Here is a 22,519-nt window from a genome sequence, read left to right as displayed (position 1 = left end):
AAAGGTTTTCTACAATCTCCATGCTTGGCGATCGGGTTGGAGATCGCTGTTTAAAATGTACAGTATCAAAAAAACTATAATTTGTGCTGAATAGTCCATTTATAGAGGAAGGCTATAAGCTATAAAACATCACGCTACGATCAATAGGAGCCGAGCAGGAGAAGCTAGTGTTGGTACAAAAAGACAATAGAAATATGTTGTAAGTGAGAACTAATTTATTTCTTCATTTACAATAGATTTATGTATTATTTATAAAAGTAAAATGTATAAAAAAAGAAACATACAAGTACATATCAGCTTTACATTATATCCTCACATCACACATCAACAGCCAGCCAGCCACAGCTGACCAAAGGCCTTTTCTCACATGTAGAAGGTTTGCATTACAAATAAACAGCCTATAAGTGGCCAGTGCTGACCAAAGGCAACTTCTCACACGGAAAAGGTTTGAGCATTAATCACCACACATGCACAATGCGGGTTTGCCAATTTCAAACTTATAATTAGAAATAACTAGCAAACCCGGCGAACTCCGTTTCACCATTAATGATTTTCCCTATTTTCCCTTGAATTTATGAGTCTCTTGAATTTTTCTTATATATGCCTCACGGAGCCCGAGGCCTTTCCAACGAATGCAAAACCCTGCAAATCGGTTCGTACGTTCTGGAGTTATAGCGTCAGGAAGGAAAACCCGACTTATTTTTATATTATAAGAGATAAGCCCAGGTTACTTTACCATTTGTCAGTGACGTGTAAATAATTTTAGAAAGTACATATAAGTTGGATAAAGTCACATTTGTACTTCTTTGTAGGTAGTTTTCGAACCAGCACTTTCATGCATGAGAAGCGGGCGTCTTAAACCTCCGGGCCACCTCGACATAAATTTTATCCTACAATCCGTTATCCTTTAAAAACCTTTGCCGCGCACTCAAATCAGCACAAACCAACCTTTTCTCTTTATAACCACCATTCTGATAAAACTCTTCGATTTCTTGCAAAGTCCTATTCCTTGTATCGGGCACACAGACATACACAATAACTCCCGAAATCACCAAATAAATAGCATATAATAAGAACGCCCCCCATAAATTTATATAAACACATAAATATGGGAAGGATTTTAGCGAAGATGAGTGAAAGATACAAGTGCATAGTACAAATATACAGCCTCCTATCCCTCTGTGCTTTACAGGCATTAATTCCGTAGCTATTGTAAACCCTATACCGTTTGAACCCATACTAAAAACTACCATATAACATACCATGAAATAAGCCCCTAACATTGAGTCCTTTGGTATCATATCTACACTTTGCAAATACGCTACCACCGTCATCAAAGACATTGCAATGAAACTCCCAAACATACTGAATAATAAAACCTTCTTGCTACTAAAGAATCTTGTGAGAATCGTCGTTATACTGAAGCCTATAAAGAATGTGAGGTCGATTATAAATTTTATATGATCGTTCTTATTGCTAGTGAGTTTAAGTGTAATATCGCTTGAATATATTATGACAGCCGCCCCGCCCGTCCAGTAAAATATACTAACTAAAATCAAAGTATGAAACGATGGTTTGTAAAAGTCCTTACTAACGAATGTATGTCGAAGTATCTTCATCCATTCTCCTTTAGGCGGTCTTGAATCGAAGTTCTCCTTGTGAGCGTGGATTAAAGCATTCAATTCCCTCAAAGACTCTTTATCCGTACCTCTTAAACGTTTAAAAACATCCTCACACTCCTCAAATCTCCCTTTAAAAGCCAACCAAGACGGGGACTCAGGCCAAAACAGCCCCAAAATCAGAGCTAGCATAATTGGACAGCTCATAACTATACCAGCGGTTTTCCAATGCAGATATCTTCCAATGATGCCGACAAAAGACATCCCGAACGCTTGACTTGTGCCGTAGAGTAACAAACAAATGTTCCTATATTTCGGTTGGATCATTTCAGACATGCTTAAAAAGCTGACCGTTAGTAGACTATGGCCTCCAAGCCCGTGGAAGCATTCTCCGATGATTAAAGTTATGAGATTCTTTGCGGCATATGTGAAGGCCCATCCTATATTTATCAATATGCAGCTGAGTAGGAATGTGAATTTTCGTCCTTGGCACTGCATGAGGAATGGCATTAGGAAGCTCGGAATCCCTGCTAGGCCGTGCACTGAGCCTGAAACAATAGATTGTATTATAAATTCGGTGTTAATGGTTATACGGTTTAAGACATTTATTTCTCATAAACAATTTACATTGGCTTGACTGAGAAATACAAAATATACTTCACTAACCCAGTGTCTCAGATAACCAGGTATAAATAAACATTTGTCTCATTTACAGAGGGTTCCATTAATGGAGGTGAACATACGGGTTATTTCACATAAAGAGGTGTGATTCTTAAATAAAACAATGTGTTATGTGCACATTATAAATGAATAAGAATAAGTAAATCAACAAACAAAATGATGTCTCAGTTACTGAGGTTTATGCATTAAAATTCACTTGCTGCCTCAGTTATAGAGGTAACTAAGATGATAAATCGAAAGAACGAATCCCAGATATAGAGGGTTGTTTGTCCCACTAATAGAGGTAATTCAGTGCCAATGCGTAGGGACCTCAGTATGAGTTCCATTTGTGGAGGTTTCTCACTTATCCAGGTCCCACTTAACCAAGTTTCACTGTAATGTAAAAGGGTCTCACCGATCCACGATCCCTTATCCAGATCGAGATGTATGATAGTATCATTGGACCGCAACTGCTGTAGTAGTACCCCCGGGTATGACACCACTCCGCCCACCGTCAACGCTGCTAAATGACAGGAGCCCGCTACTATGAACTGGAAATATATAGAGGAGATTGTTATTCTTATCATCATATTAGCCGTAAGATCACTGCTGAACATTTTTAAGTGTGGGAGTTATGCTTCGGCTCGAATAGACAGATACTGCGGCGTCACAGAAAACCGACGTGAAACGCTTGCGTTGTGCTTTGTTGTGTGAGTGAGGTTACCGGAGGCCCAATTACCCCCTTCCCAAACTTCCAAATTCCCGATTCCCAAACAACCCTTAAATTCCTAACCCCCAAAAGGCCGGCAACGCACTTGTAACACCTCTGGTGTTTCAAGTGTCCATGGGCAGTGGCGATTGCTTACCATCAGGTGACCCATCTGCTCGTTTACCGGCTTATTCCATAAAAAAAAACTAGTAGATATAACATAAATAGCTTACCTGCCTGACCAACGGTGGTATATTCATGATAATTATATTGTGTAGTATAACAGTATTCCATAAGACACGAACACTTCGTTTCCAATAAAACCTCACTGCTCTTCAGTCCATCTTCATGTAATTATGTGACGCAACTGGGTACCGTTTTTAAAGGCCCCAGTGAATGAATGACATGCCGTGTTTTGAACTTAATGTAAAGTTTCGTTCACATGTTTGCCTTGTTATTTTTTTTTATAACGTCACGCCTTTAATCCCCGAAGGGGTAGGCAGAGGTGCACATTATGGCACATAATGCAATGTACACCCACATTTCACAATTTATGTTGTAAGTCCCATGCAATAGGTGGTGAGCCTATCGCCATATACTGGGCAGATTTTCAGACTCCGTGCTACCACTGAGAAATTTTTCGAAAAACCGAAAAAAGCCCAGTAATACTTCGCCCGACCCGGGAATCGAACCCGAGACCCCTTGCCTAGCAGTCGCACTTGCAACCACTCGGTCAACGAGGCAGTCTTTTTGCAGGCAGATGTTTGCCTTGCTGGTTGAATATTCCCATGTGTGTATTGCTGAGTAAGTTGTTTGACATCGATTCTCGGGTCGAAGATATTTTCGAAGGTTTAGATACATTTTATAGGATAATTTTTTGGTGATGATGGTAGGGAAGTTTCAAAATACTCCTAGGTATTTGGGAAAAAGATTAGGAGTGTGGGATCCGCACCTCACTAAAACCACCCCAGTGGGGTCACTAGGGCTGATCCGGAGCTGCGGACTACCTAGCGAGTTTGCCGTGGCTCCGGCTAGAAAAGTAGAAGTAGGAACGGGGTGGTTTTTAGTCAGTAAGAGTCTGACACTCCCTCTCGCCTCGCACAAGACGGGAGAAGTCATTGGGTGATTTTCACCCCTCAAACAAGAGTGGCCCGAAATACCATTTATTTAGTGGCACCGGGTCTAATAATAAACTAGTTACAGAGCCCCCGAGTTTCCGATGTCCCTAGGGATTTAGATAGTACTTACAAATCGAAATGACAAAAATCTTCTCCTATTCTTTTCTAGGATATTTTTTTTAATCTTTATTAAATAAATTGGAGGGTTTAATCACACAGTGATTATGTCACCCTCATAGGAACCTTAACAAAATATAAACATAAAAATCAAAGAACTTAATATTTATTAAGTAGTAATAGTTATTTTTTGCTCGTTCTTCTCCATAGGAATATACACTTTGGAACGAACAAATAGCTTCACTAGAGGACTGACCGACAGACAGACGTTATTAATATTATTATATTTGCCTTGACGTTCAAAAGTGCCTTCCTGGTCTAATTGAAATTAATTATTTTGACTTTGACTTTGACTATTAAGAAAATATTCTTCAAAAATTTACTGATTACTTGGTGTTTGTATGAACGCGACCTAAATGATGTTGCAAAATTATCGGTCCCTCCCAAAAGTACCGGTTTTGGTATCAGTTATTGGTTTTTTCGGATTATGTACCTACTTATTTTTTTTTGAGATGCATAAAAAATGTGCATTAAGTACAAGCTTTTTATTTTTCATTTCTCATGAAGTATTTATTATTATGGTTATTACATAAACTGACGTCATTTTTTTAATAGGGGTAAGCACTGAATTAATTATTATGTTTTTCGACTTAGTCACGTAATTATTTTGATGAGGAACTCGACTAGTCTTGAGTAGCAGCGCGAAATGCTGCTCATAAATATAAACCTTTAGCATGGCTAGAAAATAGTCAAATTTCTCGTCAAACAATTACGTGATTAAGCTGAAAAACATAATAATTAGTCTATGTCTCAAGAAATCTATACTAATATTATAAAGCTGAAGAGTTAGTTTGTTTGAACGCGCTAATCTCCGGAACTACTGGTCCGATTTGAATGATTATTTTTGTGTTGGATAGTGCATTTATCAAGGAAGGCTATTAGGCTATAAAACATCACGCTATGACCAATAGGAGCCAAGCATATAAACAGGGGTAAGCACTATCTACTACAATCCTTACATAAGTTTTAGCCTAAATACGCCACCAAAATTAATCACATCAGTAGCCTGTGAGTGGCCACTGCTGAACAAAGGCCTCTTCTCACAAAGAGGTTTGAGCATTAATCATCACCGTGCTTGTTTAATGCGTTGGCGATTTCAAACTTATAATTAGAAATTATGAGCCCAGGTTTCCTCACGATATTTTCCTTAACCGTTTCTCAGTTGCATGAGAAGCGAGCGTCCTGTGCACGCACACATAACCTACCGTTCAAAGTCAAAGTTAAAGTCAAAATCATTTATTTCAAATAGACCAGGAAGGCACTTTTGAACGTCAAAGCAAATATAATAATATTAATAACGTCTGTCTGTCGGTCAGTCCTCTAGTGAAGCTACCTATTTGCTCGTTCCAAAGTGTAGATTCCTATGGAGAAGAACGAGTAAGGAACTCCATAGGTTACTCTTTTTCAATCAGATTCACAATACAATTCTTGGTTCCGCTGTTTACTCTACACACCTAACGATTTAACTGTACAATTCGATTGTATGACAATGACTTCTCCCGCCTTGGGCGAGGCGAGAGGGAGTGTCAGACTCTTACTGACTAAAAACCACCCCGTTCCTACTCCTGCTCTTGGAACCGGGAGCCCTGATAACACGCCAGGTTGTCCGCAGCTCCGTATACCAATAAATGTCTTGTAATCTTACTAATATTTTAAAACAAAGTTTCTTTGTATGTTTGTTACTCAATTACGTCAAAACAGCTGACTAGGTAAGGATGAAATTTGGAACAAGGATAGAGATTATGGGCTGGAATAACACATTGGACTGCCTCGTTGGCCGAGTGGTTGCAAGTGCGACTACCAGGCAAGGGGTCTCGGGTTCGATTCCCGGGTCGGGCGAAGTATTACTGGGCTTTTTTCGGATTTTCGAAAATTTCTCAGCGGTAGCACGGAGTCTGGAAATGGGCCATGGCAAGGCTCACCACCTATTACATGGGACTTACAACATAAATTCTGAAAAGTGGGTGTACATAGTGGCTTTACGTGCCATTCCTCTGCCCATTCGGGGATTAAAGGCGTGTTATAAAAAAAAATAACTTTATTCATGTTTTTCGCGCGTTTTTATGTATGGATTTTCGAAAATTTCTCAGCGGTAGCACGGAGTCTGTGACGTAAAACAAAAACCAACATGGCGGCCGTGAGGCGCCCTAGAGAGAAGTAAAAAAAAATAAAAAAAAATTATTTGCTACAATATGGGTATCAAATTAAAGAGCTCATCATGAGGATTCCAAAATGGTATATCACTGACATATAGAAAAAAAATACTATGTGCAATTAGGTTCTTTATTATCCAAACTAAATACTCGTATAGGTACTACGCGACGCGATTGGTTTCTGAACTGTCGTTTCGTGTCGCGGGTGAAATCTTGAGAAACACATAGCCGTATTATAACTAACTAAAAAGAGTTAAATAAAAATAATAAATTAAAAAAATTAAAAAACCCGACTGCATAAAAACATAATTGAGTGCAACAGTCGGGACCCATTAAATAAACTAGACTAAAATCATTCAATATGGGTCCCGACTGTTGCACTCAATTAGGTTTCGCATAAGATTATTATTTTTTGTGTATTGATTATGAAATTATTTAATTTATATGCAGTCGGGTTTTTTATTGTTCCACGGGAGCGTGGGGAAACCGCGGACAGAAGCTAATTGAGTAATAAAATACAATTGTTTTTGTCCAAACCTTTAATTGTGTAGAATAGGTATGTTTTTGTAAACGGTGTGATAAAGTGTTGTTATTATCTATACATTAAAACAACTATAGAAAACACACTAATTAAGGAAAAACCTGTTCAGAGTCTTTGAGAATTGCAATATTTTATTACCGACTAAAATAAAATTATTTAATTTTTCGAACAAATTTTCAATACATATTTTCAAGTAATTCAATCAACGAGAGATATTTGTTTTCACATTAAAATTGACAGTAAATCAATCATCATACATACCTTCTTGGTTATATTGTGTAGAAACTTTACTTAAACAAATAACTGGACCACATTTTTCCGTATGACAGGCGGCTGCGGACTACCTAGTGGGTTGCCGGGGCTTCGGCTCGAAAAAAAGGAGTAGGAACGGGGTGGTTTTTAGTCAGCAAGAGTCTGACACTGCCTCTCGCCTCACCAAAGACGGGAGAAGACATTGGATGATTTTCACCCCTTAAAAAATTAACATCCGAACTTAATACCTCCTCCTTTTTTGAAGTCGGTATAAAGTCGTAATATAAATACACTAGCTACTTCCGCGCGGTTTCACCCGCTCTGCTTGGCTCCTATTAGTCATAGCATGATGTTTTATAGCCTATAGCCTTCCTCGATAAATGCACTATTCAACACAAAAAGAATTATACAAATCGGACCAGCAGTTTCTGAGATTAGCGCGTTCAAACAAACAAACAAACTCTTCAGCTTTATAATATTAGTATAGATAATGTTTTATTGTTTCAGACAAAACTGGACATCAGTAGAAACGGGATAGTCGACCAAGAAAACGAATTGAGACTGTTGAAGACGGAATTGAGAAATGTTCAGGTAAGTGTGGGAGAGCCATGCTTCGGCACGAATGGGCCGGCTCCACTGGAGTGACACCACGGCCTCACAGAAAACCGACGTGAAACAACGCTTGCGTTGTGTTTCGCTGTGTAAGTGAGGTTACCGGAGGCCCAATTACCCCCTTCTCAATCTTCCCAATCCCTGATTCCCCAACAAGCCTTAAATTTCTAACCCTCAAAAGGCCGGCAACGCACTTATAACGCCTCTGGTGTTTCAAGTGTCCATGAGCGACGGCGATTGCTTACCATCAGGTGACCCGTCTGCTCTAAATGTCACAAGAAACTCACGAGAACACGTAAGAGGTCTTTAGTTCGACTACCGAATCGGATAAAACACAAACTCTTTGTAAATAAATAACTATGCTCATCCAGACAATTATACTCGACATAACTACCATTAACCCCGGTTGGTGCGGTGGCTGGGCAACTGGCTGCCGTGCAACGTGTTGCGGGTTTGATTCCCGCACGGAACAACTCTTTGTGTGATCCACAAATTGTTGTTCTGAGTCTGAGTGTGATGTCTGAGTGTATGTGAACTTGTATGTTTGTAAACGCACCCACGACACAGGAGAAAATCCTAATGTGGGGCAACGTTTTTCAAAAAAAAAAAAAAAGAATACAAAAAACAAACCATTCTTTTTAACAGGCAACCCTAGAAAACATAGAGAATCAACTGACCAGAGCCAAATCGGATGCGAAAGAGAAGTTACAAGACGCCAAAAAGAGTTGCAACAACAAATTACCAGAAGATAAAGATTTTCCATACAAGAAGGAGTTTGCGGACTTACCGAGCGATCTGGCGAAGCTGCAGGAACATTGCTACGAGCTGCAGACCAAAGTCGACTTTATGGACAAAGGCGATGAACAGGTGAGTGGTAGACATAAAGGGGCGGGGCTTAAAAGGGGATTTGAAAATTTATGATAAAGTTTTTTTTTTATAACGTCACGCCTTTTATCCCCGAAGGGGTAGGCAGAGGTGCACATTATGGCACATAATGCCAAATATGCCAATGTACACCCACATTTCACAATTTATGTTGTAAGTCCCATGTAATAGGTGGTGAGCCTATTGCCATATACCAGGCACATTTCCAGACTCCGTGCTACTACTGAGAAATTTTCGAAAAACCGAAAAAAAAGGCCATTGATACTTCACCCGACCCGGGAATCGAACCCGAGACCCCTTACCCGGCAGTCGCACTTGCAACCACTCGGCCTACGAGGCAGTGATAAAGTTAATGTTAATAGAATGCACGGTTGGTGCGGTGGCTGGGCAACTAGCTGATCCTACAATGTGTAGCGAGTTCGATTCCCGCTAATTGTTCTTTCCGCACAATTGTTGTTTGTGTGATCCACAAATTGTTGTTTCGGGTCTTGGTGTCATATGTATGTTTGTAAACGCACCCACTATACAGGAGAAAATCCTAGTGTGGGGCGTTTAAAAAAAAGTTGTATTAAAGTGAATATTAAATTAAATATCTGATCTCCTCTGCCTATCCCTTTATTCAACAAAATCTTTGTGCAGGTAATAAAAGAATACGAAGAGCGAGAAAGAATGATAGACAGGCTAAGGTCTGAGGATATGGACTCCAGTAATGTGACGAAAACGCTCGAGGCTAAGATGAATTCTATCAAGTAAGTACAGACGTGTTTGTTTCTTTTGTAAAATGTGAATTTTATAAAGTAATTTAATTAATTTGTATTCCAATCTTACTAATATTATAAATGCAAAAGTTTGTGTGTATGTTTGTTACTCAATCACGTCAAAAGGTTAATTATTATGATCGGCTTACTCACGTAAATGTTTGACGAGGAACTCGACTAGTTTCGTGTGTCGCGGAATGCTGCTCATGAATATAAGCCTCTAGCATGGCTTGAAACTAGTCGAGTTCCTCGTCAAACATTTACGTGAGTAAGCCGATCATAATAATTAATTTAGTATGTCTCACAAAAGTTACAATAAAATCACGTCAAAAGAGCTGAAGGTATCGGGATGAAATTTGAAACAGGTGTAGATTATGGTCTGAAATCTATACTAATATGTGATATTGTAAAGCTGAATAGTTTTTTGTTTGAACGCGCTAATCTCCGGAACTAATGGTCCGAATTGAATAATTCTTTTTCTGTTGGATAGCTCATTTATCGAGGAAGGCTATAAGCTATAAAACATCACGCTATGACAAATAGGAGCTGAGCAGAGCGGGTGAAACCGCGCGGAAGTAGCTAGTAACACATAAGTGCGTTGAAGAGACTCGTAACTCATAGCAAAACCAGTGAAAATCGGTTCGTGCGTTCTGGAGTTATACGGTCAGGAAGGAAAACCCGACTTATTTTTATCTGGGGGCACGGCAGTGCCCCCGGCGAAGTCGAGCAAAAAAGCGGCACGGCCGTACCATCCTTTTCTCGAAGCAATTCGGGCCTTTTTCGACCCCCTATAATTCGGTTGTGGATAAAGCAAGAAACCTGAATCTTCAGTAACTAATCCGGCATTGTATAAACACGGAATATTTAAAATTTCAGTCAATTTGAACCAGTTGTTTAAGAATGACAACTTGTTAAAGTTTCTAAATTTTGTCACTCACTGACTCACCGATCATCAAAAGTCCAAGGCACTTCTAGCAGACTTAGAAGCTTCATATTTGGAATACATATAGAGTTTAGTGTCTTAATCATGGGAAAACTTAAATATTTTGTAATTTCGGTCCAGTTTTCCAAATACACCAACTGCATCAATAACTTTGTAATCCCATATAAATATATGGGATTACAAAGTTATTTATGCAGTTGGTGGTTGGTGGTGGTTAGTGGGCTTTTTTGAGAAAAACTGGCTGAAGCTCAAGAAGTAGTACCGGAAAAGAAAAAGAGGAAGACTACATATAAAAATAAGAAAATATCATAAGACCTTTAACAAAATTCGTTAGAAGTAGATGGTATCAAAAAGAAAGGCTCTACAAAAAGAAGTGAGATCCCATCAAAAACATCCTGTAAAAAACCCAAGTCTCGCAGCTCAGTCTTTCTACCGTCAAAAGTTGTGAGATCCATGTAATACCAAGTCGGTTAATCTATTTAGTGTCTACTTGAAGGACCTTCTGTCTTAAGTTATTACATAAGTTATTATCATGCCAATATTAAAAATATTTAACGTTTTAAACAAATAGATCGACTTGGACATCGCATGAAAACAAAATGAGTATTACAATATTATATTAGATTCTTTAGTCTCTCGCGCCTCACGCGATTGAAACTCTCGTTCCTGTTGGTCGCTGGCCCGTCGTGCTGTGTAGTGTGATACATACTAATAATCAAATCAAGCGATGTCCAAGTCGATCTATTTGTTTAAAACGTTAAATATTTTTAATATTGGCATGATAATAACTTATGTAATAACTTAAGACAGAAGGTCCTTCAAGTAGACACTAAATAGATTAACCGACTTGGTATTACATGGATCTCACAACTTTTGACGGTAGAAAGACTGAGCTGCGAGACTTGGGTTTTTTACAGGATGTTTTTGATGGGATATAATAGACTAGCAAACCCAGCGAACTCCGTTTCGCAACTGTTTTGTCTGAATTTTCTTTATATGTTAAAAATGTATTTTATTTTCAAAGGAAAGCATGGTTGCCGCCCTTGGAGAATTTGCTTCGCGATATCGACAAGAGTTTTGGCGATATGTTCGCGAAACTCGGCTGCGCCGGCGAAATCAAACTCGAGAAAGCCGGCGATGATGTAAGTTATGTTCATAACAATGTGATTATTTATTTATATGTTTATTTATTATAAAAAACATACATAATTTTACAGCTTAAGCCAATGAAAGGGCTTAATTCTTCCTTATGTGATGTACGCTTTAATTTTGTTTTAGTCTGTTTGTATGTCATAACGAATATACCGTATAGGGAAACCTCTTATGACTTAATTTGGAACAATCTGCCTGCTGCGGTTTTTCCATCGGATTACAATGTGGGTGTCTTCAAGTCTAGAGTGAATAGGCTCTTAAGAAACTAGTGCGCCTCACCATCAACGATTACATCACTACTTACCATCAGATGGGATTGTAGTCAAGCATTGCTTTTATCGAATAAAAAAAATTAATTAAACTAGATATTTGTTATCATTTTGGCTGACAATATACGAAAAATGAGCGAAATAGGCTCAGTAGTTACGCTAAAAAGTCCAGTATTCTGTTTGAGCTAATTTGAACACTGTACAAATACGGCATTATAACAGCCGCGTCACATGTCCGTAACATTCCTAGACAACCTACATCATAACTGCTCTTCCGTGATCAAGGAACATGAAGCTGATCCCACAGAATTGAATACTTGATTAATTTGTTTATTTATTTTGTTTGGAAATTTTAATTTTGTTATTTTCGGTTTTCGTTGAAATATTTAGTTGTATTATGTTTCTGTGGACAAGTACTACTTGTAATTTTACACAAAAATGTATTTATAAACATCTATACAAATAAAAATCAATTGCTGTTCGTTTGTCTCGCTAAAACTCGAGAACGGCTGGCCCGATTTGGCAAATTTTGGTCTTGAATTATTTGTAGAAGTCCAGGGAAGGTTTAAAAGGGGAGAAAATAATGTTTGAGGCGTTACGAAGTTTGCTGGGTCAGGTATATTAATATGTATTACGTATAAGATACACAGAACTGTTTTTTTATGAAACTCGCCGGTAATCGAGCACACGTATTACCTGATGGTAAGCAATCGCCGCAGCCCATGGACACTTGAAACACCAGAGGCGTTACAAGTGCGTTGCCGGCTTTTTGGGGGTTAGGAATTTAAGGGTTGTTGTTCGGGAATGGGGATGGGGAAGATTGGAAAGGGGGGAATTGGGCCTCCGGTAACCTCACTCACACAACGAAACAAACGCAAGCGTTGTTTCACGTCGGTTTTCTGCGAGGCTGTGGTATCACTCCGGTCGAGCCGGCCCATTCGTGCCGAAGCATGGCTCTCCCACACTTAAACTTGTTCGAATAAATGTGTTGACTAGCTTCATTCCGTGCCCCAGGAGGACTACGACAAGTACGGCATCTCGATCCTGGTCCGGTTCCGCGAGTCGGAGCAACTGCAGCAACTGACGCGCCACACGCAGTCCGGCGGGGAGCGGGCACTCTCCACCGCGCTCTACCTCATGGCGCTGCAGCGGCTCTCCACCGTGCCCTTCAGGTACATATACTCACAGTCCGGCGGGGAGCGGGCACTCTCCACCGCGCTCTACCTCATGGCGCTGCAGCGGCTCTCCACCGTGCCCTTCAGGTACATATACTCACAGTCCGGCGGGGAGCGGGCACTCTCCACCGTGCCGTTTAGGTACATATCTTGAGAGATTGTTATCCATAATATAAAAATAAGTCAGGTTTTCCATCCTGACGCTATAACTCCCGAACGCAAGAACCGATTTCCACGGTGTTGCATGGCTCCGTGAAGTTTATTTATAGCAAAGAAAATTCAGAAAAAATCAAGAGAAAAGCAAGAAAGCAGAGAAAATCATTGGTGGCGAAACGGAGTTCGCCGGGCTTGCTAGTTTTTCCATATATTTATTTAAAATCCTCTAAAATTACAACATCTAATAATATAAAAATGGGGCCGACCGGTAGCGGGAGCATGGTCCAAGCTACCGGTGGTTAGGGCTCTAGAGACAGAAACCTCCTCACAATACGTGCCGTTTCAAGGAGTACTGCCTTCTGCATCAGGCCCTTGATCCATCCGCCCAACCCCAGCCTCCTAAGGTGGTTGTCGAGGCTGTTGGGTATTAACTACTATCGGCACAATGATAGCCGAATCCACATTCTACATGTCGACAACGTTGTGAACTAAGTATTTAAGAGATTATTTATCATTTATTAACCGACTTAAAAAATGTTTGACCTGTATGTTTGTCTGCGATTATCTCGCGATTGACTGTACTGATTTTAATGTGGTTTTTAGAAAAGTGTTTGTTACACTCAGAAGCAGGTTTTAGTATAAAAGTCGTTCCCTTTAAACATTTTTTATAATAATAATATTTTTATTTCTTTATTGTAATATATTCTCACACTGGAACCCGAGTTCATTGAATCAATTTAATAAAAAATAACGATGTCATTATCCTCAACCCAAAGTTAACAATAAGGATGATGACGGGGCATGAAAATTAAAAATGTAATTAGTCCGTCAGTTAGGTAACTAAACATTTATCAGACACGTATTTTTTATTTTGTCGAATAAGAAAACAATACATATAGTAAAACTAATCAAAGTATAGGAGTGAGAGCTAACTACGTCCTTTCTAAGTATATGAACGTACATAGAAGTGACGTTGAAAGTATTTGTAAGAAAAAATACGTGTCTAATGTTTTAAAATAATCTACAAGACGGACATTAAAATAAAAATTAGTCATCTACCCTATTCTGATGATTGAAACACCACTTATGATTTTGCAAAATTACATCGTGTCACCGCTCTTAAGTAATCCATTAAAAATATTGATGTTAATACATTATGCATTAGCTGAGACGCTGTGATAATGCGGAAGGATAATTATTTCTTAAATAAATGTTAAAATTTTTAGAAGGTTTAACAAACATCAAATTTACCAACTCTGCCCTTTAAAGGTTAAGATTTAGATCAAAGTCACTCTTTTTACCCCCGAAGGGGTAGGCAGAGGTGCACATTACGGCATGTAATGTTATAAATCTCATGTACTAGGGGGTGAGCCTATTACCACATACTGAGCATAATTCCAGACTCCGTGCTACTACTGAGAAATTTGCGAAACACCGAAAAAAGTCCAGTACTACTTTGCCCGATCCGGGAATCGAACCCGAGACCTCTTGTTCGGCAGTCGCACTTGCGACCACTCGACCAATGAGGCAGTCCGAGTTTAAGATTTATTTTTGCTAAATAAGTAGTCTGACCGACTAGATTGTAGCAAAGAAAGATTAAGTAACAAACCCCCCTTTCACCTTAATTTTAACCACAATTTTTCTTCGTAGATGCGTGGACGAGATAAACCAAGGCATGGACCCTATAAACGAGCGGAAAATGTTCGAGTTGCTCGTCAAGGTGACCACGGAATGTGACAACGCACAATACTTCTTGTTGACGCCTAAGGTAAGGGAACAATTTTATTAATACCAGTATCTTATTATGCTAGAAAAATAATTCTTTTTTTTCTTTTTTTTTTTCAAACGTTGCCCCACACTAGGATTTTCTCCTGTGTCGTAGGTGCGTTTACAAACATACAAGTTCACATACACATGACACCCAGACCCGAAACAACAATTTGTGGATTACACAAAGAGTTGCTCCGTGCGGGAATCGAACCCGCTACCCGTTGCGCGGCAGCCAGTTGCCCAGCCACCGCACCAATTGTGCAGTCATAATACTTTTACTGAGTTCAGAAAAGAAATTGTTTACTTATTCATAAAAAAATTATAAACTTTCAAAAAGGTATTTAAAAGGGTAAAGTACACACAGACTGTTTAAATAAAAAAGGCGAGTTTACACTTGAAAAATCAGGTTACATTTTCGGATCAGATTTTTTATTTCTCAGTATTCTATTGCACAGCTTAGAATTGTGCCTTAAATAATATAAGGTTCATAACCTTGACTGCACGATTGGCGCGGTGGCTGGGCAACTGGCTGCCGTGCAACGGGTAGCGGGTTCGATTCCCGCACGGAGCAACTCTTTGTGAGATCCACAAATTGTTGTTTCGGGTCTAGGTGTCATGTGTATGTGAAATAGTGTTTGTAAACGCACCCCTGATACAGGAGAAAATCCTAGTGCCGAACAACGTTTGAAAAAATGTAAAAACACTGGATTTCAAATTTAGTAATTCAACATGAAGTATTATTAAATTTGAGATTCGAAGAATGAAAGGCATAAACTAATTTACTTTATTATACACCCGTACTTACCCGAAAAACTAAACATAATACAACTTGTCCTAACCAAACACTTCCATTTTTCTTACAGCTACTAGCAAATCTAAACTACAACGAAAAAATAATGGTCCACACGATAATGAACGGGCGGAAAATTATTCACTACAACAATTGGAACCACGACACTTTCTTACAGAGAGCCCTACAATACAGAATGTCCTGACATACTTTTATAAACCTTATTACATGTACTTACAAAGTCTTAATTTGTTTGTCTTACTCGTAGTTCGCTGTGAATTTTCGCTCTCTCTAGATGTCGCCACTGGCGTTTTAAATCAGTAAGACCAAATTTTATATTTTTGTGAATGGATGATATTTTTTTATGTGATCTCACTCTTTTTGGCCCTACCAGGGTTTTGCAGTGATTTTAAAAATAATTTGTTTTATAATATTGATTATACTAAAAAAAGGAATTTTGTAATTATAATAAAAATTTAAGTAAGTCCGTATGTCAGTCTTTTAGATTCCTTTAAAGGCGTAAGTTTTAAATATGGACTGTCTTGGGTTCGATTTCCAGACTAACTGGGGTTTGTAAAACTTTTAAACTATTGTGCCTAATGGTACAATAGGATTATTACATGGATCTTATAACATAACTGGTGAAAGGTTGGTGTTAATCTCTTTACGTCAACTACTTTATAACTAATTTGGGTTATAAAGGACTATTAATATCAAGGAATCATCTAAAATAGGATTGTGTCCATGTATTTGATTTTATTATTGTAACTTACGTGAGACGTACTAAATTCATTATTATGTTTTTCGACTTACACACGCTGGACAACTATGAACATGAGCCTTTATATTGGCTTGAAACTAGTCGAATTCTTCGTCAAACATTATTGTTATATGAGTGACTGGTAATAATTAGTGAACGATATTTAAACACGTGATTGTACTCATGATTACAAACAACTTTCCCAAAAAACTGTTTTTGTATACTCATTCGTCGCGGGCACGCGCGCGTTAAATTTTGTCTCGTTAAATCACGTGTTCAAATATAGTTCACTAATTACTAGGCACCCTATATACATTTTTGGTGCCTACGTATCTCAAACATTTCTAGTTTGCGACCGTATCAAGTAATCATTGTCAAGTACAATGTATAAACAATACCCTGCCTACGGTTGAGGTTCTACTTACGGCTATGTAAAATATCACCATGTGTCAGTACAAAGTAGATTGTAGTGATTTTTTTTATATTTTTAATTGTAATTGTAATGTATTGATTAGTTATTGTTAAAGTTAACAGTTTTAACTGGTTAAATGTAGTTTTATCTTTGGTCCAAAGTGTGGCGGATCTTAGCACTTGTTGGTGTTGCTGTTTGGGGAACAAATTGGGGAACTTTCCCAGAAGACTGTTAGCTTCTGGGAACCGTGTACCTATTAAGGTCCAGACCCCCCCCCCTTCTCCAACTCCAATCCCCCAAAAGCCCGGCAACGTATTTGTAACGTATCAGTAAATACTCTAGTGTTTCGAGTGACCATGTGCGGCGCGAATTGCTTACCATCAAGTGATCCGTCTGCTCGTTTGCCAACCTATCCCTATATGAAAGGCAATACTAACTTTCTGACCGAAGAAATAGCCAGTCTGGTCTGGTTTGGTCACGTGAAGAATTAACTAGCCAATGAGCAATGTCTTTGTCGACAAAATTTGCATAGCCCATGTAGGATCCATGGCTATTTTGACTCCAAATGATAAAAAACTAAATGAAAATATTTTCTTCGTATGGAAAAGCGTGTCTCCGTGAAATGTACATTTGACCAGTTAAAGACGTTGACTATAATAAGATCAAAATTAATGTAATTTTGGATGTTATCCATTTTGTTTTTTTTATGGCATCGATGTGATAGATGTTCTAGGGTTATTGTGTTAGTTTGTTTGTCCACTGCTCGTATTATGAACTCATCATGTTAATTGGCTGAAATGTCTAAAAATTTAAATTACGACCGAGAATCATACTGCCTCGTTGGTCGAGTGGTCGCAAGTGCGACTGCCGGATAAGGGGTCTCGGGTTCGATTCCCGGGTCGGGCAAAGAATTACTGGGCTTTTTTCGGTTTTTCGAAAATTTCTCAGAAGTCTGGAAGAGTCTGGAATTGTGTCCAGTAAATGGCAGTAGGCTCACTCCACACATGGGAATGGAACTTTTAACACAAATAGTGAAAAGTGGGTATACATTGTATAGCGGCATTACGTGCCGTAATGTGCACCTTTGCCTACCCCTTCGGGGATAAAAAGGCGTGACGTTACGTTACGTAAGTATACACATATATGAAAACTGGTAAAAATTAGATTTGTTATAATGTGAGCCCTCTTTTATATAGTTTTTTAGTATTATTTGTTCAAATTGTCTACTGTCTATCATGGTTCATAGTAGACACAGTCAGAATGATCGATGATCATACGGAGACACTTAGTATAACGTTCTCCTACAATTGACATAAATGAAAATTTCATTACAAATATTCGCTACTATTCCATTCTACAGCGATGTAAATAAAACCAATATGTTTTGGCATTCAATATGTACTTTATGTACTCAGCCCTTTGGAGAATAAACAGGGTTCGTCGGTTTAACGTAAAAAAATACTTTTATCTCTTTCTAATTTCAAAAGAAAGAAAGAAAGAGACAACATTACTACGAGTTTGTGGACAAAACGAACTATTTATTATTTGTTATAATGTAAATAAAACATTAAACTGTAGTATTCTAATATACATTGAATGTATAAAACAAATTAAAGTGATATCTATCTGTGTTGTATACTAATTTGTATAATCGACCTTAGGTAATGGCCTTAAGGATTAAAGTCGCTTGCGTATTATAAAGCTGCAAAGATTAATTTATACTAGCACCGAATTGAAGAGCGTACTGTAATTTGAACTCTCAAAGCAAATGCAACCTTAAATCTCTGCTAAATAAGGCACATATTCCTAATTTACTACTTTCAAGTCCCATTTGTAACTCGAAACTAGTAGTAACAACCTCTAACTATGACGTAATCCAAATTAAATTGTAGAGTAATTAAAATAAGGGACATGTACCTTACTTTGCATAAGATAATTTAAATTTATTTATTTATTCATTAAACAATTTCGATCAACTAACTTTAACTAGATAACGTATCACTAATAAACAACCGTCGCAAAAGTCCCGAGTACTTGTTTGTATAATATACTGATAAACAGCCTAAGTGTGGGAGAGCCATGCTTCGGTATGAATGGGCCGGCTCGACCGGAGTGATACCACGGCTTCACCGAAAATTGACGTGAAACAACGCTTGCGTTGTGTGAGTGAAGTTACCGGATGCCCAATTACTCAATCCCCAATCCCCGATCCCCCAACAAACCTTAAATTCCTAATCCTCAAAAGGCCGGCAACGCACTTGAAATGCCTCTGATGTTTCGGGTGTCCATGGACGGCGGCGATAACTTACCATGAGGTGATCCGTCAGCTCGTTTACCGGGTTACACCAAAAAAAAATATCAGGCATTTTCAGGCCTCCGGGGCACCACGACCTATTTTATGCTTCATTTGTTTTTATGCTTAAGCAGGAGTAGGAACGTGGTGGTTTTTAGTCAGTAAGAGTCTGACACTCCCTGCTGCCTCGCCCAAGGCGGGGAGTAGTCATTGGATGATTGTCCCCCCTTAAAAAAATCTGATCAAATAGATCTGTTGTTGGTTACCAGTTCTTGATAATTTAGAAAAGGTACATTCTAAGGTCGATTATATTATATTTTGTAAGATCTTTAGCGTATTTTAGTATTTTCTATGTTAGTGTTAGTGCACTTTTATACTGTAGTCTTAGTATTTATATTGAGATGCAATGCAACATTGTATAGTAGACCTTATTGCTTCCAGAAATAGTGTAAATTTTCGAATACACTATTTTTATATCGAAAAAATAAGTCAGCAATAAAAATATAGATGATAATATTGTAAAATAACTTTTACCGTAGCATTAATACGATTTTCACTTTTATTACTATAGTAATAAGGTCCTTAATAAGTATTTGGTATTGTAAAAAAATCCATTTTGCAGTCTTATCATACCCTTTTCCAATTGTAGTAGAGTCTAAAATTGCTTGTAAGATTTAAAATATAATTCTCAAACATTTTCTACAATATGCATTTTATAGTTCTTATAGTACCAATAGTTCAATATTACATAGTAAAGATAGATATTTACTCTTATACCAAACCCACCTTTGTGTCTACGGGAGTAGAGTTTAGAATTGTATGTAGATTTTTCTAAGCAACATGCATTTCGTAGCGTAAAACTTGAATTAAAACTATACCGAACGATAATTTTAACAGTTATAGAAAACACAATATTTTCTAACAGATTTTATTCCTTATGTTTAAGGAATTATAGTCTTTAATTGCAGTACCTTAGAACACAATTTACTGTATTCTCTCAACCCACCGTTTAAATGGTTACCGAGTAAGTCCAGGTTATTTTCACTCACGGGTAACTTTGATCCAAATACTATATATAACCAATAGGAATCTAGAACAAAGCGTATATTAGTTTTTCATTGGTCTAAAAGTTTTGGTCGAAATTACCCACTAGGGTCAAACAAACCCGATTTTACGGTAACATAATTTATTTATTTAGTCATTCACAGAATGTAGTGTTATTTTATCAGCTCTGAATGTAATGTACCATTTACTGGTACAATGAAAATAGAACCTTAAAAACAACTAGCATAAGGTATACACAGATTGTAGTGATTTTTTTATCAATATCATTTACTGTTCAGAGAAAATACTACCTTAAAAGCAATTAGCGTAAGGTTGATTTTATTGCGCGCTTTGTAAACCCACAATGTTCATTGTTGATTTATTTGATTATATATTTGACATTGTCCTTTGAAATAAACCAGTGAAATGTAAAAATGATATTAAAAACAAGTGATTTTGTCTCACAAAATGTCCATCAAAACTAATTAAAAAAAAAATATTGTACTACTTACTACGCAATGATCACACGAAGGTAAAAAAAAAACCAAAATTGTCGCCATAAATATGAGCTTTATTTGATTATTCAAAAACAATGTGTTATTGTAAATAAATATTTTTTTTTAGTAACTTAACGTGGTTTTATTTATTAATTGTAAGCACCATGTTTTATTCTGTATCCTTAGTACGAGTTAGCTTTACGTTGAACGAAAACGAAACGAGAGCGCGTTCGGCGTTCTGATTGGTTGGTTCATTCGCGCCGGCCAATCAGTACCTCTACCATGAGTATGAAGCAATAGTATTTGTCGATAGTCTCTAGCGGTGACATTTATTTTATTGTATGGCAAATTTTACAGAGCCTCTACCGGTCACCTGTGGAACTAAAATTCGATATACAAAACTATCGACAAATACTATTGTTTCAAGCTCATGGTAGAGGTACTGAGCGCCGAACGCACTCTCGTTTCGTTTTCGTTCAACATAAAGCAAACTTGTACTATAAGTACTATAATGTACAAAATTGGGAACAAATTCTGAATCGAGACATACAATTATATTCTAGAGGTAAGTTGTTACAAAATAATACAAAAAAACTAGCTTCATTACAACGTTAACTAAATTAAAAAAAGTAATACAAAATTGAAATACAATTTAGGAATGTAGTTGCCATAATAGCTTACATAAAGTTGCTTTAACATAAAACAAATTGGTTAGTAACTTATTGAATACGTATTACTTACTTGTACTTTTTTTATGATATGAGCCGGTAAACAAGAAGACGGATCACCTGATGGTAAGCAATCGCCGCCGCGCGTGGACACCCTAAACACTAGAGGCGTTAAAAGTGCGTTACCGGCCTTTTGGGGGTTAGTAATTTAAGGGTTGTTAGGGAATCGGGGATTGGAAGATTGGGAAAGGGAGTAATTGGGCCTCCGGTAACCTCACTCACACAACGCAAATGTTTCACGTCGGTTTTCTCTGAGGCCGTAGTATAGAATAGAACCGACCCATTCGTGCCGAAGCATGACTCTCCCACAGTTAAATTATGTACTTATTAATGCTTTTTATACAAATTACAAAGAAAAATAGTGCAACACAACCAAAAAGCGTGCCTAGTAAGAAGGGTAAGATAGTACAACGGCAGTTATAACTGCCGTTGTACTATACATATCATACAAAATTGTTATCTTAAAATTTACTGGTGTTGTTGAGTTGGTATAACAATAATCTCATATAATTAAAGCTGATTGGTAACAGGTAGAGGGCGCTAGAGGCGGATTAAAGTTGTAAATTAGTAAAGTGCTACAAAAATCAAATCCAAAGCTTGCATGACAAAGTTTAAATGAATGTAATTTTAGTATCACAAACACTCCATTATCATCTAACCTAGGGTGCTTACTCTTGAATCTAATCTCAATATCAATACAATAAAATCTCACTAATTATTCAATATCAAAACTATACAACCCCAATCGTAGCTGTTAAAATAGCATTCAGGGTACGGAATATAAAGCCAAACTTAATACCATTTAGTTCATTCAATATCCACGCAATACGGATGCAATGGGCGCTAGTGTTATAACTCAAGAGTACGAAATTTCACAATATCAATGTCGATCGATCGGTATTGGACTCAAGAGTAAGCCCGAATACTGAAATGCTTCTCAATTTTAAGTTTTACTTAAATATCGTGCTATCTCTGTCATTTAAAAAGATTTTTTAGAGAGAGAACATATTTTGAGAGCTTCTTAAAATTAAGTGACGTTTGAGTAT

The 22,519-nt window shown here is 37.7% G+C and overlaps 2 protein-coding genes across 2 annotated transcripts in view; one reads left to right on the top strand and one right to left on the bottom strand.

Moving 5' to 3' along the window:
* LOC118279310 (structural maintenance of chromosomes protein 5) overlaps window positions 1-20,875 on the top strand; it is a 34,491-nt gene extending 13,616 nt beyond the window's left edge. The window contains exons 14-20 of the mRNA XM_050698283.1: window positions 7,737-7,820; window positions 8,487-8,708; window positions 9,366-9,475; window positions 11,452-11,569; window positions 12,863-13,020; window positions 14,830-14,947; window positions 15,813-20,875. Coding sequence (XP_050554240.1) covers window positions 7,737-7,820; window positions 8,487-8,708; window positions 9,366-9,475; window positions 11,452-11,569; window positions 12,863-13,020; window positions 14,830-14,947; window positions 15,813-15,944 — 942 coding nt within the window. The 3' untranslated portion in view covers window positions 15,945-20,875. The remainder of the gene's footprint in view (window positions 1-7,736; window positions 7,821-8,486; window positions 8,709-9,365; window positions 9,476-11,451; window positions 11,570-12,862; window positions 13,021-14,829; window positions 14,948-15,812) is intronic.
* LOC126911377 (facilitated trehalose transporter Tret1-like) lies at window positions 198-3,572 on the bottom strand. Its single transcript, XM_050698298.1, has 3 exons — window positions 3,222-3,572; window positions 2,695-2,830; window positions 198-2,167 (listed from the first exon to the last, which is right to left on the bottom strand). The coding sequence occupies exons 1-3, from the start codon at window positions 3,246-3,248 to the stop codon at window positions 891-893; spliced, it is 1,440 nt and encodes a 479-aa protein (XP_050554255.1). The 5' UTR covers window positions 3,249-3,572; the 3' UTR covers window positions 198-890.
* Window positions 20,876-22,519: the final 1,644 nt, after the last annotated feature.

The sequence above is a fragment of the Spodoptera frugiperda genome, chromosome 14 (genome assembly GCF_023101765.2).
Source record: "Spodoptera frugiperda isolate SF20-4 chromosome 14, AGI-APGP_CSIRO_Sfru_2.0, whole genome shotgun sequence".
Lineage (NCBI taxonomy): Eukaryota > Metazoa > Arthropoda > Insecta > Lepidoptera > Noctuidae > Spodoptera > Spodoptera frugiperda.
The sequence above is the reverse complement of the archived record's forward strand: the minus strand, read 5'-3'. Positions and strand labels throughout refer to the sequence as shown.